Source organism: Dipodomys merriami, unplaced genomic scaffold (assembly GCF_024711535.1).
Source record: "Dipodomys merriami isolate MVZ:Mamm:240054 unplaced genomic scaffold, mDipMer1.0.p SCAF_10, whole genome shotgun sequence".
NCBI classification, from domain to species: domain Eukaryota; kingdom Metazoa; phylum Chordata; class Mammalia; order Rodentia; family Heteromyidae; genus Dipodomys; species Dipodomys merriami.
In genome coordinates, this window is record NW_027202271.1 from 1508938 (window position 1) to 1527965 (window position 19028).

At 38.8% G+C, this 19028-nt stretch overlaps 1 protein-coding gene across 12 annotated transcripts in view; it reads left to right on the forward strand.

Annotated features, from left to right (window-relative positions):
* Ccdc91 (coiled-coil domain containing 91) overlaps positions 1-19028 on the forward strand; it is a 200792-nt gene that overhangs the window by 138682 nt on the left and 43082 nt on the right. For 8 of the 12 annotated variants that reach the window (XM_070038098.1, XM_070038146.1, XM_070038155.1 and 5 more), the window contains one exon: positions 12954-13058. The exons of the other annotated variants lie outside the window; for them this stretch is intronic. In XM_070038098.1, coding sequence (XP_069894199.1) covers positions 12954-13058 — 105 coding nt within the window. The remainder of the gene's footprint in view (positions 1-12953; positions 13059-19028) is intronic. 12 annotated transcript variants of the gene reach the window in all.

Below are 19028 nucleotides of genomic sequence, written 5' to 3' on the forward strand. Positions count from 1 at the left end.
CTTCTTAATTCCTGACACTCCCTTTAGTAGTCTCACCTGTGTCATCTGATCCTTTTTACTCAAAGAGTCAAAATGGTGGATGCTTCTAACCTTCCATCTTGCCTCCTTTCAAAATCTACTTTTTGAGGTTTTTGGTGTACAGTACTGAACAAGGTAGACAAGTTCCTTGGTCTTGTTGGAGCTTATATGAACTTCAAAAGGGGCTATAATAAAGAATATATTCCATTTAATGATTGAGCTGTGAAGAGAAACTGTCATGACTGTGTTTCGCTGAGTATCATTGTAGCTAATTTCCATAGATAAGAAAGAAGACCAAGTCATGAAATGCGCATATATGTCATGTGATTCTGTATGTGACATTCTAGAAAAGACAGAGTGCCATGGGAGAAAACAAACCATCTTTTTCAGTGGGAGAGAAATGTTTGTGGTAGTAGTTGACAGGACTTTTAGTGAGTCTTATTACATGTCAATAGTTTCTAAATAAAGCTGTCTTAATAAAACAGATGACAACCTGAATAAATTGTTGGGTACATGATAATTTCAGATGGTAACTTCATATAGTATAGTGAGGACAGATGGAGTTTCATTGAAATGAAACTTTGATCTGTGTATATTAGATTTGTGATGCCTAGTCATAGTCCTACAGAAAATGTTGAGAAATTTGAGCTTGGAGTTCAGGTGAGTTGTTGGGCTAGAGGTTAAAGTTTGACATTAGTCATAGATGAAAAATAAGGACATATTTCCTGGATAAGTCTTCCATGGGATGCATCTTCTACTTAGAAATAAGACAACCAGATACTGGTAGCTCAAGCCTGTAATCCTATAATCCTGTTGACTCCAGAAGCTGAGATCTGAGGATAGCTGTTCAAACCCAGCCCAGGCATATGCATATAAGAGACTTCTTAACTCCAGTTAACCAGCAAAGTGCTGGAAGTAGAGCTATAGCTCAAGCAGTAGAGTGCCAGCCTTTAGCATAAAGGTAGGAGAGGAGCAGTATGAGGTTCTGAGTTCAAGACCCTAGTACTGACACTAAAAGGAAGAAAGGAAGCAAGGAAGGAAATAGGAAGAAAGAAGAGAGAGTGAAAAGAAAGAAAAGAAAGGGAAAGGAGGAAGTTAGGGAGGAAGTAAGTTGGGAATGAAGTTAAGAAGTTGGAAGGAAGGAAAGAAGGAAGTTAGTTTAGTTGGGTGCTAGTAAAAATTGTCTCACAGTTAAGTTGTTGTCTTTCAGTTTAAATGATGGAAGTGGTACTTCATTTGTCAAGCTATCTGTCAATGCTTCCTAAGATGCTAAGGGTCGCCTGTGTGAACAGTAGCTTCTGCTGTGGTCCTCACAAGTGGAGGAACTGGCCCAGTGCCAATTCTGTCCACTAGTTTTCTGGCATAGACAGCCTGAGGAACTATCTCCAGGGACCTAAAAGCTGTACTGAGTACTAGGAGGAAGTGACTCAAACCTGGAAGCCACTTTGGAATTGTAAGATTACTTTACTTGACTGTATGCAAAGGATTGTATTCAAAGAAACCTGAAAATCAAGCATAATTAACAGCATTTTACATCTTTATTTGGCTACTAAATTATTGAGACTATGGCAGAGCAAGTGCATTCATTATAAAGAAACTGAGGAATGAAAGTGGGAAATAGCTCCTGTGTTACAATTTGTCTCTAGATTCCATCTGTGCTAACACTGGCATTAGTCAGGGAAATAGACATTCAGCTAGAACAGACAGCACAATCTTCAAGATTGTGGTAGATATTTCTCAGAACTTACTTGGGAGATGTTTTTGTTTGGCCTTGGTCATGAGTTAGACAGATCACAGTGTTAATTGTAGGATATACTTTTTTTCCCTGAAATATTAACAGGATTTATGACTGACTTATTTATTTTCATATTAGATTAATTTTGGGTCCCTTAAAAAGCCTTGCTAAAGAAAGGAATGCATATTTGTTACTGATACCAAAGTATGCAAAAAAGCAAGTAGTCATAAATTTTGCTGTTCTAGCAAAGTCCTGTAAAAAGATCCAGTCGTGTAGATAGGGAGATGATGTCTGGCATTGGAAACTCTTCATAATAGCTTATAACCACAGTCCCTGTAATTTGGGGGTATGTTTTCCCCCGAAACTACAGACATTGCAATCAGTGGTTAAATTTCCTTTGAGTAATTTAGAATTGCCACCTGACCCTTCTTAGAAAAAAAAATAGAAACTGGATTTTATCTTAGCAAGCTTTATTGCATCCCTTAGTTTTTCTGTTGTGAATTGTTTTGATTTATTCATTTGACAATTTTTTATTTATAGTACTTTGATAATCTTGTTTATCATAGATAGGATTATAGTGCCTTTTTTTAATAGGACTGGAGTTGGGCACTTGTTAGACCGGCACTCCCATTCCTTTTTTTAAATATATATTTTTTATTGTAAAAATACTGTGTAGAGGGGGTTACAGTTACTTGAGTAAGGTAATGAGTACATTTCCTATCATGCATTATTTTCCTCCTTTGTTTTTCCCCTACCATCCCTTCCCTCCCCAACTCTTCCTCGAAAGTTGTAAAGTTTGTTTTCAACATATTGTCTTGTGCATCTCATTGTTACAATGGGTCAACCTTATTTTTGTTATTTCCTTTCCCCTTCCCAAATTAGAAAAATGTATATACAAGATGCAGGGCACCGGAACCAAATACTGTGCAAACAGGAATTATACCATGGGGGGAGAACATACAAAGGAAACAAAAAAAATCACATAGTACATTATAAGTACATTAAAAACAAGGGCAACAAAGGTAAAACCTCTTGTGTCCCTATCTTGGGGTTCATTTCGCTTAACATAATCTTATATGGTCATATGTACATGGCTTTTGACCTTTTCTGCTTGTCTTAGACATATACTAGTTATTGCAAATAAGGGAAACCATGGTGCCTATGTTTCTTTGGGCCTGGCTTACTTCACTTAATATAATTTTTTCCAAGTTTTCCCATTTCCTAACAAATGGGGTGGTATCATTCTTTCCAATGGAGATATAGAATTCCATTGTGTGTGTGTGTGTGTATATATATATATATATATATATATATACCACATTTTCTTGATCCATTCATCTACTGAGGGCATCCAGGTTGGTTCCATATCTTAGCTATGGTGAATAATACTGTGATAAACATAATTGTGTTGGTAGCTTTAGTATGGCCTTGTTTATGATCATTTGGGTAAATGCCCAAAATTGGGATTGCTGGGTCACAGGGGAACTCTATGTGTATGTAGTCTTTTGAGGAACCTCCATACTGCTTTCCAAAGTGGTTGAACAAATTTATACTCCCACTAACAATGCAGTAATGGTTCCTTTTGGCCACATCCCCTCCAGCATCTGTTGTTGTTAGAGTTCTTGATAATAGCCATTCTTACTGGGGTGAAGTGGAATGTCAATGTTGTTTTGATTTGCATTTCTTTTATGGCTAGAGAAGTTGAGCTTTTCTTCACTTGTCTATTGGCCATTCTTATTTCTTCTTCAGAGAAGTTTTTCTTTAAGTCTTTAGCCCACTTAGTAATCAGGTAGTTGTTTCTTTCAGGATTTGTTGTTGGGGGATTTAATTTTTTTTAAATAAGTTCTTATTGTGAAAATACCATACAGAGGGGTTACAATTACATGAGCAAGGTAATGAGTACATATCTTACCAAGCATTGTTGCCTCCTCCTTTGTTTTTCCCCTACCATCCGTGCCCTCCCATCTCCACGACTACACTCCCCCTCGCCAAAGTTGTAAAGTTCCTTTTTCAACATAGTATATTGTCCATCTCATTGTTGCAATGGGTCTACCTGTATCCCTATTTAAACAATTTGTTTTTTCCCTTCCCCTTGGGGATTTAATTTTTTGAGTTCTAAGTATATTTTTGATATGAGGCCCTTGTTCATTGTATGGCTAGTGAAAATCTCCCAGTCTGTGGCCTTTTATTGATTTTACTAGCTATGTCCTTTGCCATGCAGAAGCTCTGCAGTTTCATGCAAACCATTTGTCCAACCTTTCTTTAATTTGTTGTTTCTGAGTCTTTATTAAGAAAATTTCAGCCTGGGCCAAGCAGCCCTAGAGTTTCTCCTATTCCTTCCTGTAATGTTTACAAGGTATCTGCTTTTACTTTGAGGTCTTTGATCCATTTGGAGTTGATTCTGGTGCAGGATGATATATAAGGATCTGGCTTAATTTTCTATAGGTGTTTAACCAATTTTGCCAACACCATTTACTGTATTTTTAGCCCCCTTACCAAAGATTAGGTGCCTATAGGTTTGTGTGCTCATTTCTGGGTTTTCAGTTCTATTCCGTTGGTCCTCAGGTCTGTTCTTGTGCTAGTACCAAGCTGTTTTGATTAGTATGTCTTTGTAGTAGAGTTTGAAATTTGGTATTGATATTCCTCCAGCACTGTTCTTTCTGCTAAGGATTGTTTTTGCTATTTGGGGACTTTTATTGTTCCATATGAAATTTTGGATTGCTTCTTCTATTTCATTGAAGAATGAGGTTGGGATATTGATAGAGGTATCACATTGAATTTGTAGATAGCCTTTGGAAGTATTGCCATTTTCATGATGTTAATCCTCCCAATCCAGGAGCATGGGAGTTTTTCTACTTCTTTAGTTCTGTTTCAATTTCCTTTTTCAGGTTTTTAAAGTTTTCATCATAGAGGTCCTTCACTTCTTTAGTTAACTCCTAGGTATTTTATTTTTTGTGGGGCTATTACAAAAGGAATTGCTTTCCTGATTTCAGCCACACTTTTCTTGTTATTGGCATACAAAAAAGCCATTGATTTTTGAGGGTTAATTTTATACCCTGCTACTTTACCAAAGTTTTGGATCCACTCAAGTAACTTGGGAGTGGAGTCCATGGAGTCCTTTAAAAACAAGATCATGTCATCTGCAAAGAGGGAGAGTTTTACTTCATCTTTCCTTCTTTGGATCCCCTTTATGTTTGCAGCTTGTCTTATTGCTCTAGCTAGGCACTCTAATACTAAACTGAAGCAAAGTAGAGATAGTGGACATACTTCTGTGGTTCCTGAGTTTAGAGGAAATGGCTTTAGCTTTTCTCCATTAAGTATAGTGCTGGCTGTAGGTTTGTCATATACAGCCTTTATTTTATTTTATTTTATTTTTGCCAGTCATGGTGCCTGAACTCTGAGTCTGGTCACTGCCCCTCAGCTCTTCAGCTCAAGGCTAGTGCTCTACCACTTGAGCCACAGCACCACTTCCAGCTTTTTCTGCTTATGTGGTGCTGAGGAATCGAACCCAGGGCCTCATGCATGCAAGGCAAGCGCTCTACCACTCAGCCACCTTCCCAGCCCCATACAGCCTTTATTATATTGAGGAATTTTCCATGGATTCCTAGTTTTTCCAGAGCTTTCATCATAAAGGGGTGTTGAATCTTATCAAATGCTTTTTCTGCATCTATTGAGATAATCATGTGGTTCTTTTTTTAGTATATATTTTTATTGTAAAAATACCATACATAGGGGTTACAGTTACATGAGTAAGGTAATGAGTAAATCATGAGGTTCTTATCCTTCCTCTTGTTGATGTGCTGAATTATATTAATTGATTTATGTATATTGAACCAGCTTTGCATTCCTGAAATGAATACTCTTCAATCATGGTGTATGATTTTTTTTTTAATGAGTTGTTGAATTCAGTTGGCCAAGATTTTGTTGAAAAGTTTTGCATCGATGTTCATCAATGAAATGGGTCTTTTTCTTTGATGAGTCCCTGCCTGGTTTTGGGCCAAGGGTTATGATGGCTTCCCAGAAAAAGTTTGGTAGTGAACTTCCACAACTCTTCCATTTCATTGAAGAGTTGAAGGGAGTATTGGTGTGAGTTCTGCTTTGAATTCAGCTGCAAATCCATCCGGTCCTGGGCTTTTCTTAGGTGGGAGGTCTCTGACTTGATATGGGTCTATGAGGTCTCTGCTTGATATGGGTCTATGAGGTTGGTTTAAATCATCTTGATTTAGTTTGGGCATGTCAGTCTTTGCTAGAAATTCATCCATTTCTTCCAGATTCTGAAACTTATTAGCATAAAGGTTTGAGAAGTATTCCCTTATAATGTTCTTAATCTTGGTTGTTTCTGTAGTGATGTTACCATTCTCATCTCTTGAGTTTGTTTATTTGGGTGTCTTCTTTTTCTGATAAAATTTGCTAAGGGTCTGTCAATTTTGTTAGATTTTTTGAAGAACCAACTCTTTGTTCTGTTGATTTTTTTTTGGACTCTAATTCATTTAATTCTGATTTAATTTTAATTGTTTCCATCTACTGGATTGGGGTTTAGCTTACTGCTCTTTTTCAAGGAGCTTCAGGTGCCTCGTTAGATTGTTGGTTTCAGATCTCTCCAATTTGTTTTTGTAGGAACTCAGAGCTATAAACTTGTCTCTGAGTACTGCCTTGGCTGTGTCCCAAAGGAGCTGGTAATTTGTGTGTTCATTTTTGTTAAATATCATGAACATTCGAATTTCCTTTCTAATCTCTTCCATGACCCACCAGTGGTTCAACAGTGTGTTGTTCAACCTCCACCTCTTCGGTGGTTTTTGGTGTCAAATTCTAATTTTATTCCATTGTGGTCTGAGAGAATGCAGGGCATAATTTCAGTGTTTCTGAATTTGGACAAATTTTCATTGTCACCTAAAATGTGGTCTATTATGGAGAATGTTCCATGTACTCCCGAGAAGAATGTGATTCTGATGCTGCTGTGTGAAATATTTGGTAGATGTCCATTAAGTCTAGTTGATCTATGCAACTGCATAGGTCTGAGGTTTCTCCATTGAGTTTTTGCCTGGTTGATCTATCCAGTGGGGATAGTGTTGTGTTAAAATCCCCAACAATTAATGTCTTTGAATCTATGTATGATTTTAGGGAAAATAGTGTTTCCTGGATAAATTTGGGTGCTCCATTATTTAGTGAATAGATATTTAGAATTGTAATATCCTCCTGAAGGAGAGATCCCTTAATTAGTATGTAACGACCTTCTTTATCTCTTCTTGCTAATTTTAATTTGAAGTCTACTTCATCTGACATTAGGATTGCAACTTTCACCTGTTTATGGGGGCCATTTGCTTGGTAGATTTTATTCCAGACTTTCACTTTCAGAATATGTTTGTTTTTGTGGGCAAGGTGTGTCTCTTGAAGGCAGAAGATAGAAGTGAAAGACCCCAGACTCACTGGGATGCTTTCTTCAATGGGAGGGCACCCCAAGAACCAAGACTCCAAGCCAGCAGCTGCAATAAGCAAGAGGAGTTTATTTGGCATTCGTGCAAACAGGCTCTCTGTCCAGGGTAGACAGGAAGCCCCGAGCAGCAGTTGGCTCGGGGCAAGTCTAGGGGGAGCGGTCACCTTGGAGGGGAGTTCACATAGTTATAGGCTTGTGATTGATTAACATTTGGCCTGTTTGCTGGACTTGCTAGGTGGTCCTTATCTTGGGTCCCATTTGGCCACTTGGAGAATTTACTTGTTTGCTCTTTATTTACGACTACAGAAGGATCTTGCTTCTTGTTCCAACTACACAACGTTGCTTAATTGGAGAGTTAAGTCCATTAATATTGATAGTTAGAACTTCAGGTGTTTGGTAGTTCCTGCTATGTTATCCACCTTCTTGGGGACTGTGCCAGCTGAGTTCTTCCTGTGGTTCTTTGATTCTCTGGAGCTATTTCTTGGCCTTTATCCTGCTCTTGTTGGTTTTCTATGTGTAGGACATATTCAAGGATCTTTTGTAGGGATGGTTTGGTGGATCTATGTTTCAATTTTTCTTTGCTATGGAACGTTTTTATTTGTCCTTCCATTATGAAGCAGAGTTTTGCTGGGTACAGTATTTTTGGTTGATAGTTGTTTGTTTTTAGGGTGTGGCACACATAATTCCAGGCTCCTCTTGCTTTCAATGTCTATGTTGAGGAATCTGAAGCTATTCTGATTGGTTTCCCTTTATAGATGATTGGTTTTTTTTCTTCCTGACAACTTTTTTTCTTCCTGATCCTTTACCTGGTCTCAATTGATCCTGTGTGGATTACAATGTGACAGTGGGATGTCTTGTTCTTGTCTGGTCCATTTGGGGTTCTAAAGGTTTCTTGTATCTGAATGGGCCTATCTCTTTGCATGTTTGGGATGTTCTTTGCTTGGATCCTGTTAAAAAAAATTTCTATACCTTTAACTTCTGTCTCTAGGCCCTCTACACCCATTAGCCTTAAATTAGGCCTTCTGATGGTGTCGTCTAAATGTTGAATAGATCTATCATATTTCTTGAATTTGTCTTGAATACTTGTCTGTTCTTTCTCTATAATGTCTAGGCTATGTTCAATCCCAGAGATTCAATCTTCTGCATGGACTAACCTACTGTCGAGACTTTCTACTTTGTTTTTTATTTCCTTTCCTTCTAATTGATCAGATTTGATGGCTTCAAATTCTTTGTCGGGCCTTTGTTTTAGATCTTGTATGGACTTTTTACCTCCTTAATTTGGTTTTCAGTGTTCATTCTCCAATCCCTTAGTTGATTGGTTATAATTTCACTAGACTCCCGTTTCCTTCTGTTAGGCTTCATTCAGCATTCTCTTTGTGGCCTGCATGGATTCCTCCAGCTTTCTGTTTGTGAATTCAGTGAATGCCTCTACTAATCTTTGTTTATTCTGTTTGCTCATGCAATTCCTCTATTAATCTTTGATTAGCCTTCTCACGCTCATGAAATTCCTGTATTAATTTTTGGTTAGCCTCATCATGCTCACCTATCACGATCATAGAGTCCTTTGCAGGCTTTCAGTCTTTTCATTCAGCATGTTTACCAGTAATGTTTGTAGAGCATTTGGGGAACTCTTGTCTGGATTATTCATCAAGTGCTCTGTTGCCTGATTATCATGAGCAGCAGTTGAGATACCTGGAGTTGCCATTTTTCTTTTGTTTCTCCAGCTTGTTCTGCCCACTTGGGTATGAAAGCAAACCTATTATGCACTAGAACATTGTCTTTTAAGGCAACCATCAACGAGAGCCCTGTAGTTGCACAGATTATTTGATACAGTAAAAATGAGTACAGATACAATCTAGCTCAACAAATACAATCTAGTTCAACAACAACCAACCAGGGATCAATGGACTAAGGATATCAAAGAAGGAGTCAACAGACCAGAAATTTATAGGTTTAGGGAGAATTGTGAGGAGAAAATAAGGTTAGAGAAATGTGGGGAGGGAAAGGGAAAAGAGGTAATTATAACCAAGACCTAAATTCAGAGAGAGGAAAAGGACAGAAGGGACAAGAGAGATACAAAAAAAAAATGAAAAGTAAAAAATTTAAAAGTGAAATACTTAAAAAGTTATATACGTATAAAGAAATAGTACAATTAAGGGAGCTAAGGTTGAGAGTTTGTGAATTTAGTAATCGATATCTGAATTAAGTATGCACACAATGAAGGATAAGGTCTTATAATGAACAGAAAAGCAACTAAGTAAATTAAAAAAAAAAACAACAAAAAGGACCAAAAGGGAAAAGGGTAAAAAGATAATTAAAAAAATTAAAACCTAAAGTAAAAATTATGAAAATTTTTTTAATTAGGTAGAAAAAAGAGTTCTTCAATTTTTTTTGGATGGGAGATCTTTGTCTCCCCTGTGTTTGTGACCAGTTTCTTGGTGGAGTGTCTGGTTAGCCTGAGGCTTGATTGCTTGAGCCTTACCAGGGATTTTATGACCATCTTCTCCCAGGCTGGTTCAGTGGGAGATGATCTGCTTTGAGCATCACAAAAGAGGGAGATGGCTGTTTCCTCTAGTTTGGAGTTGCTGTTATGGGGCTGGTTGTGGGTAGGGTTGAGGCCTGTCAGTAATCAGTAGCTTTTCCTGAGGGGCTTAGCTCCTGAGATACTCACATAGCCCAGCCTGGAGCCATCCTCAGGAGTTTCGTTTACTGAGTTTCCAATTGTTTTTCTTTTACCCTCCTACAGCTGGGTCTGCTGCTTGTGCTGCAGTGGGGTGGGGCATTCTCTGGCTCTGTTTACTCAGTGAAGAAAGTCATGCCTCCATGGGCAGAACTGCCTCTGCCTGGAAGGGCAAAGTTGCACCAGAGGTGGAGCTGAGCCCTGCAGGTCAGGTTCCTTTGATCTGTTGAATAGTTCCTATTCTCTTATTCCAAGTCCTGAGTCTTTGTCAGTATCAAAGCTGGAGTTCTTCTCATGGCTGCTCTGTGAGAAGGAGTGAGGATGTCTTGTGGGGTACTCAGCCTTTCCCTTAGTTTCTGAGTCATCCACAGTCTGTGACTGACTGTGGTCAGCAGGATGAAGATTTCCGCTCCTTGTCAGTTCTTGCTGGTGATGAAGTAGAACCCTCTTGCACACCGCCTCTGTACACCTTTGTCCCAGACTCTCTCTGTTGATATGGCAGCAGCCACAGCCACTGCCTCTGCTGCCACCAACGTGGACACCAGTGAGTACTGAAATCTGTCTCCTTAACCAAGATGCCTGAATTTTTCCAATCTGGCCAAACTCTCTGTTCTTTGATACCACAATTGGTGTGACTGACTCTCTAGCCTTGGACTTTTCACTGGAACACCAAAACTTGTTTCTATGCAAGAGCTTGTTTAGTCCCCACCTTCTCCTCTGCCATCTTCTTCTTCCATTCTTTAATTGCATATTTTATTTTAATTTTCATTGTTATTATAATGGTGACGTACAAAGGACTTACAGTTACATGAGTCAGGTAATGAGTACATTTCTTTTTGGACAATGTCACCCCTTCCCTTGCTCTCTCCAAGTATTCCCTCCAATCCCCATCCACAAGTTGTATAGTTTATTTTCAATATAGTGTCTAGTGAATACCACTGCTGCATTTGATCATCCTTTGTCCCTCCATTTCTCTTAGTGACATTTTTAATATCAAAAGTTTAATGTCAGTCTGGAGCCAGTGGCTCATTCCTGAAATCCTAGCTTCTCAGGTAACTGAGATCTAAGGATTGTGATTTAAAACCAGCCCAAGCAGGAAAGTGTGTAAGATTCTTATTTCCAATTTACCAGCAAAAAGGACAGACGTGGAGGTATGACTCAAGTGCCTCCAGTGGTAGAGTACAAGCCTTGAGTGAAAAAGCCAAAGAAGAACAAGAGGTTCCTGACAAATTCTACTACTGACATCAAAAAAGGAGGATGTGAGTGTGTGTGTGTGTGTGTCTGCCTGCCTGCCTGTCTGTCTGTGTGTATGTGTGTGTATGTATTTTTCAGATACCAAACTTAAATGATTCTTTTTTTCTTTAGTACTGAGGATTGAACCCCAAGGCCTTGTACATGCTAGGCAACTACTCTACTACTTGAGGTACACTCTCAGTCATTTGTTGACTTATTGATTGATTGTGTGAGATATATTCTTGTTAACTTTGCCTGGGCTAACCTCAAACATTTGATCCTCTTGTGTTGACCTCCTGAGTAATGGGTATTATAGGTATTCAGTATCTTTCTTGGCTTAATGAAATACTTGGAATTAATCTGGGAGAGTTGAAAATAATTATGTCCAACTTGAGAAAGTGTTTAAACAAATCCTGTCTGTGTGCTCTTCTGTGATATGTGGCTAGAGCATCCATATCATGGTCATTCTCACTGGAATCATTATGTCCATCGTAGTTACAGAATGACACCAAAAATTGGAAATTTGAAATGCACCAGATATTGGAACATTCTAAATTTCAAATTTTAAGAGAGAGAGAGAGGGAGCCAAATGGCCAGTTAGAAGTGAGCAGAACTATCTTGATTTTCTGTGATTCAGAACAAAACAGCCAGAGCACAATTACACAACAAGGTTGAAAAGACAAAGTTGAATACGTTGTGTGGAACTCTGCACATAAGCTGTCCTGACAGGTAGATGAGAGTGAATGCTCCTTGCTATAGTAAAAGTCCACCCCTGCTCAAATGTGAGAAAGTACTTAAAGAACAGAAGAAATAAAAATCCCACACAAAATGACTAGGATTCAAGTTAGCATAGCTAGAGTGTAGTCCACTACTCCATCAACACTGTAGACAGACAGCACAACTTGTAGCAGGTGCAGTATTTTTATGCCATACGTCCTCGTTAATGTACACTGCTGACAGGACTAGAACAGTCATCACAGATGGCATTGCTCTCAGATGCTTCTTCCAAAACCTACCTTCCTGATCTGTTCGGAGTGCCCCACCCTGTGAGGCCTAAGGAGAAAGCATCCACACAGATATACTCTGTCAAAATATACAAACTCTAGCCAGTCACTGGTGGCTTATACCTGTCATCTTGGGAGGCTAAGATCTGAGGATCTTGGTTCAAAGCCAGGTGGAGCAGTGGAGCTCAAGGACAGTGCCCAAGCTCTGCATTTAAGCCCTAGGACCAGCACCAAATTGAACAAAGAAAGAAAGAAAAACTCTTACCAGAGAAGTAACAGGGACTCTTGCTACAAAACCCATTGGAAATTTACATAATACTCCACAATCATCCAGTATCCCAGCATGGATCGTCAAGCAAAGGCTGTTTTGTAGAGAGACCATCACATTGGGGCACTGGGGGCTTGTACCTGTACCCCTAGCTACCCAAGGGGCTTAAATCCAAGGATCATGGTTCAAAGCCAGCCAGGACAGACTGTTATTTCCAATTAACTAGCAGAAAGCCGTAAATGAAGGTGTGGCTCAAAGTTGTAGAGCACCAGCCTTGAGAGAAAAACCCAAGTGAGACTATAAGGCCCTTGAGTTCAAGCTCCAGGTCCAGCACAAAAATGAATGAATGAATGAATAAAATATAACAAAAGGCAAAAAGGGGAAGGGGGATAAAGCTGCCACAGAGAAGGACCAGCTCATAAAGCAACCCATTAAAATGAAGGTTTCTCATCAGAAACTCTAAAGGCCAGACTGGGAAGAAAACTAGATTATCATATTCCGCAAGATCATCCTTCAGAATTGCAAGAGAAACAAAGAGCTTCCTAATAAAAAGATAACTAATGAATTTTCTAACCACAAAGCCATCATCACAGAAGATACTTAAAGGAATTGTCCACGCAGAAGATGAAGATAACTACCCTGAGTACACAGGAAGAAGTAAATCCACTGGAAGAGCAGATAAGCAGGTGAGAATTAGAAAAGAATCAAACCCTGGCAAAACAATGAAAGAACAGGAACTAAGTCATACCTTCAACTATGGCTAAATATAAATAGTTTTAATTCTCCAATTGAAAGATAAGATTAATGGATTAGCTTAAAGGGCAATGTCTGTAAGCAACAAACCTCACCAGCAAGGATGCACACAGAGTAAGAGGATGTGAAAGCCTAGTTCTCTGTAAGCAAGTGTAGATGCCTGTAGTCATCTCTGGCAAGAAGACTTCAGGGAAAAAACTAATCAACAGAGACAGATTAAGATCACTACTTGTGTGGGTACAATCCATCTGGACAGGAAAGTCCTAGTGAGACTCTTATCTCCAATTAATCACCAGAAAACTGGAAGTGGTGCTAGGGCTCAAGTAGTAGAGTAGCTAGACTTATGCTTAAGAACTGAGGGACAGTGCCCAGGCCTACAACCTACCAAAACAAAAAGAATGTATGATTGTATATGTATATATATATATATATATATATATATATATATATATATATATATAAAATGTGTGTATGCATATATATCCATGTGTATCTCTGTATGTGTAAATATATATACATATGCATATACTGGTTGTTGGCTTATGCCAATGCCTATTGTCCATCTCCATGTTCTAAGGACACAGGCATAATTTCACTAATACCCATCAGCCTCAGTTTAAGACCTGTGTCCTCAGGTCCATAAAAGTTCACATTCACATTAAGAAAATGAACTGTTAGTAACTGTTAGTAACTGGAACTGTTAGTAACCATTCTGTGATCATACATTGGGTAATAGCATTCGTGGTCAAGCCAATGGCAGAGCTGAAAACTTCTTATTTAACCTAGAAGATTTTTTAAAAATTATATATACAAATAGCAAAGTTTGTCATATGTAAAAAGGACTTCCCTCACAGATTGATAGATATTCATCAATGTATGTATATATATGTACATATAATATATAAATCTATACTTATATATAAATCTATATTGTATATACATAATAAGTGTGTTTGTATGTGTAGAATTTCCCTGAAGAGAAAGCTCAAAGTAGTTAGCTCAGTACATGATTAAATCCATGACTAAAGGATATACTAGAGAATAAAATCTACATTCCTCTAAGAGTCTTCTGTTTCTATTTCTATGTTGTCTTAGATACTTAGGAAATTCCTACTCCATGTATTTTTACCAAATCATTCATATAAAAAAATAAACTCTATACTTGAATTCTAGAAAGTTCTCTCAGAAATAATGTAAAACCCTCTTAAGTACATTTAAAATGTTGGTGTTGCCAGTTAAAATTGGTTAAAGCTACCTTTCTTCTAAAAGTATATTGTATTATCTTTAACTAGCTACACAAAGGGATTTCAATTCAATATGTTAGTTTATGAATCCAGTGCATTTTGAAAGCTGCCTCTCGAAATAGTTCTGAGAGCTAGGTGCTAATGGCTCATGCCTGTAATCCTAGCTGCTTGCGAGGCTGAGAGCTGAAGATTTGGTTTGAAGCCAGCCCAGGAAAGAAAGTCTGTGAAACTCTTCTCTCCAATTATTTCCAGAAAATTGGAAATGGAACTGCGGCACAAAGTGGTAGAGCACTAGCCTTGAGCAAAAAAGGAGGCCCTGAGTTCAAGCCTCGTGATCAGAGGAAACAAAAATAGTTCTGAGAACTAAATGGAATTTTATGTTTTAACCTTGATCTTTAATTCACACTCAGTTTTAACACTTGTTATATTATATTTTGCCTAGCTTTGCTATCTCTTTTATATATATCTCTCTCTCTGTTTGGTGAGAATTGTTTAACTGTGAGTACCACTAAGGAGTTCATAAGATGTGCTTTTGCAATACACATGATTATATAATGTGGTTTACAAACTGCCTCAAGAACTGGTGTGTAGATCAAGAGCTAGAAGCCTTGCCTAGAGACAATAACCCTGAGGTCAGTCCCCAGTACTTCAAAGGGAGAGAGGAAAGAAAGAAGGGAGGGAGAGAGGGAAGCAGGAAAGGAAGAAGGAAAGGAGGGAGGAAAGGAGAAGAAAACAAAAGAAAAACAAGGACAAAAGCAAGATGGTTTTCATTAGGATGCCATGGGATAACATGGTGGACTCCCAGGGATATGGAGGGGTGCTTATCTATTAGCAGGTAGTATTGATTGCTCTTGATAAAAGGCAAAGGATCAGCTTATGTGTCATTTCTCTCCTCGAGGACATCTTTGTGGCATTAGACTTTGGAGAAAGGGGCTTCTGGCTTGTGATGTGTCATGTCAAATCTGTATTGAACAGGAAACATTGTGCACTGCCAACTCATACAAAAGTTTTGAGTAAATTACTGTAGTTATGGCAGAAGAAAACAAAATTTCTATTTTTATGTATTTTCAAATGAATCATAAATTGTCATTCAGTCCATAAATGGAACAATTAGGGTATGTGTGTGTGAGTGTGTGTGTGCGCGTGCGTGCACGCACATGTGCACGCACACATGTATGTACACATGCATGTGCACACACGCATGTGTACATACATGCACACTAGTACTAGAGTTTGAACTCAGGGCCTGGGCATTGTCCCTGAGCTCTTGTGCTCAAGGCTAGCACTCTACCACTGGAGCCATAACTCTGCTTCTGGCTTTTTCCTGGCAAGTTGCAGTTAAGAGTGAGGTTCAAACCATGATCCTCAGATCTCATTCTGAGTAGATAGGATTGCAGGAGTTAAGCCACCAGTACCTATTTGGCTGGATATGTCTTTTAACCTATGAAAAGCCATCAAAACAAACAAACAAACCCAAAACCGAAAAAGAGCAAGCCATGAACTGAAAAACTTGGGGGACTCTAACACAGTGTGTCATTATCGTATGTGGTACTCTGGGGCCAAGAATGTAAGATAGGGCTTCTACCCTTAAGTGCATTTTCTCTCCATTGGAGAGACAGATTCCCACATTTATGGCATCAACTAATTTCCTATTACCATAACAAACACCTGTGTCAATCAGTGTATAGAGAAAAGGTTTCTTTTGGCTCAGCTTTTGGGCATTTCAGTCCATGATCTGGTAAACCACATTACCTATAGGCCACTAGTGGGGAGAACAGGAGGGCAGCACATTATGGCCGGAGCTTGGGGAACAAAGCTGCTCTTGGCCAGGAAGTAAAAGAGAGACAAGGAAGGGGCCAAGGTCCCATTGTCCCCTCCAAGGGTACACGTTAAATGAGCAAGTGTCCCTCACTATGTGCTAATCTATTCAAGGCACCATCATCTCTTGACAGGGCCACACCAGGCTGCCAAGCCTTCCCTTACTTGAATCTTTGGGGTGCCTTGATTTCCAAGTTTTTAGCAACCTTGAATTGTGTTTATTTACTCTGTGATCAGATACTATGACTAGAATCATAATTATATTTATGATTTGTAATAAAGTCTCATTTCAAAGGATATCAGTTTGGTATGTTATCAATTCACATGTTCAAATTCTAAGTTATCGAGTGTTTTGAGAGTAATGAAATATACAGGCTTTTCCAGGAGTACATTCACAGAGAATTTTCAAATCTGAATACCTGCTCAGGAGTTTTGCAAGCCTTGAAGCGTTTCTGAAAAGATTCTTAATGATGCTGAAACTGAATTGTGAAGAATGAGGGTCGTGAAACAGAAGGAATAGTAAATCATTCTCAGCTAGAAAATGATGACATGCCCAGGGTACTTACATCCATGAAAAAACAGTGGTAGCTTTTATAGAGATTACCTTCATACAGTCACTAATAACTCCATGAGGTCACAGGTCATTGTCTTCAAAGTTCTTCTGATGGTTTATAAATATATCACCACAAAATACATTAATGAAAGACAAGATAATACCTTGCATTAGATGACACTCATGGTGGAAGCATTTGAATCAAACAAGGAAGGGAATATGCTTTAGTGATTGGTGGATATAAATATGACGGAATGAAAATGATGTGGAAGAAAATAACACACAAAGATGGCATTGATGTACTTCATCAGATAATAAGAACCTTGAAGTCCAGATGGCAACATTCACATTTAACATTGTCTGAAATCAGTTAACTCTGGCAACTCATGGCATAGGAGTTAAAAAAAAATAGCCAAAATAGTCTCTGTGGAAGATTAATATGACATCCTTAAATGTGATGTGGCTGAATGGAGCAGGAGAAAGTCTAGTTAAGGGCACTCCTGCAAGCTGCTGGCACACTTGACATGCAAATAAGAGGTATCCCAGCACAAGTCATGGCTGTTGAAATGGCAAAGAAAAGAAAAATAAACATTGTGAAGGGAAGAAAGCCAATCCTGGTGACTGGAAATAGAATATGAGTTCACACATGCTTGGAGACTTGACAGTTTCATTCTGATAAATATAACAGTACCCCTGAGATAGGAAAAATGATAATTTTTAGTGTAATTTTATTCTGAAGGAATGCACAAAAGAAGTATCTTTTGTCCAAGTAGACAAGATTTGAAAGCTTCATACTTCTTTAATTATATCACTTACTGCCAATAACTTGATTGTAATCAATAAATGCTTCTATTCACTTTAGATTTGTGGAGGATTTATGTTGTTAAGAAGCTTAGTACCTCAGTGGCCCTTCTTTTGGAAGAAGACCCATTGGTTAAAAAGGGACATTTTTTTGTAGCTTCATGATGGGTCCAGACTTGCCCTTTGTCTTCTAAATGTGCATGGCAGTATCAGAAAGAGCTCACCCACAGCCTGTTCCCCATTGCGGCCACTCTTACAGACCTATCCAGTCAGTAGAAAGTAATGTCATCACCACAGAGAAGATTCAAAGGGATTTTATTCTTAGGAGTGTTAAAGGAAAACGAACATAGGTACCATCAGTAGTAGAATGTATTTTTTTGTTGTTGTTGGTCATGGGGCTTGAACAGGCCTGGGCGCTGTCCCTCAGCTCTTCTGCTCAAGGCTAGCGCTCTTATCACTTGAGCCACAGTGCCACTTCTGGTTTGCGTCACTTCTGGTTTTCTGATGGTTTATTGGAGATAAGAGTCTCAGCCTTTCCTACCTGGTCTGGCTTTGAACTGTGATCCTCAATTCTCAGTCTCCTGAGTAGCTAGGATTATAGGCATGAACCACCAGCACCTGGCTTAGAATGGATTTTTAAAAATAGGAATTAAAAAAAAAATAAGATGGAATAGGGAAAAAAATTAGAAGACTATCAATACACTGTGCAACATGGTTGAATTTCAAAAATAGTATGACTAATGAAAGATCAAGGAAAGCGTGCACAATCTTTGATTTATGTAATATGAGTTTTTTTTTAAACTTTATGACCTTTAAAAAAATAGGCAAGGGGCTGGGAAGGTGGCTCAGTGATAAAGTGCTTGCCTTGCATGCATGAGGCCCTGGGTTCGATTCCTCAGCACCATATAAACAGAAAAAGCTGTAAGTGGTACTGTGGCTCAAGTGGTAGAGCACTAGCCTTGAGCTGAAGAGCTGAGGGACAGCGCCCAGGCCCAGAGTTCAGGCCCCACAACCGACAAAAAAAAAAAAAAAAGGCAAAAGAAGTTCATGGGGATAGAAGTCAGAACTGTGGAATCTCTTTGAATGGAAGAACATGAGAGAACTATAAGTGTTTTTGTTGATAAGGATTTTGCATATAAAGGCTGTGTGTATTCAAAAATTTAGAGTCATGGGGCACTGTTGGCTCACCCCTGTAATCCTAGCCACTTAGGAGGCTGAGATCTGAGAATTGCAGTTCAAAGCCAGCCTGGGCAGGAAAGCCCATGAGATGCTTATCTCCAGTTAACCAGCAAAAACTTGGAAGTAGTGGTGTGGCTCAGGTGGTAGAGTGTGAGCCTTGAGTGAAAAAGCTAGCTAAGCAAGAGTGCAGGGCACTGAGTTCAAGCCCAGTACTGGCACATGCAAGCACACACACACACACACACACACACACACACACACACACACACACACACACACACACACACACACACACACACACACACACA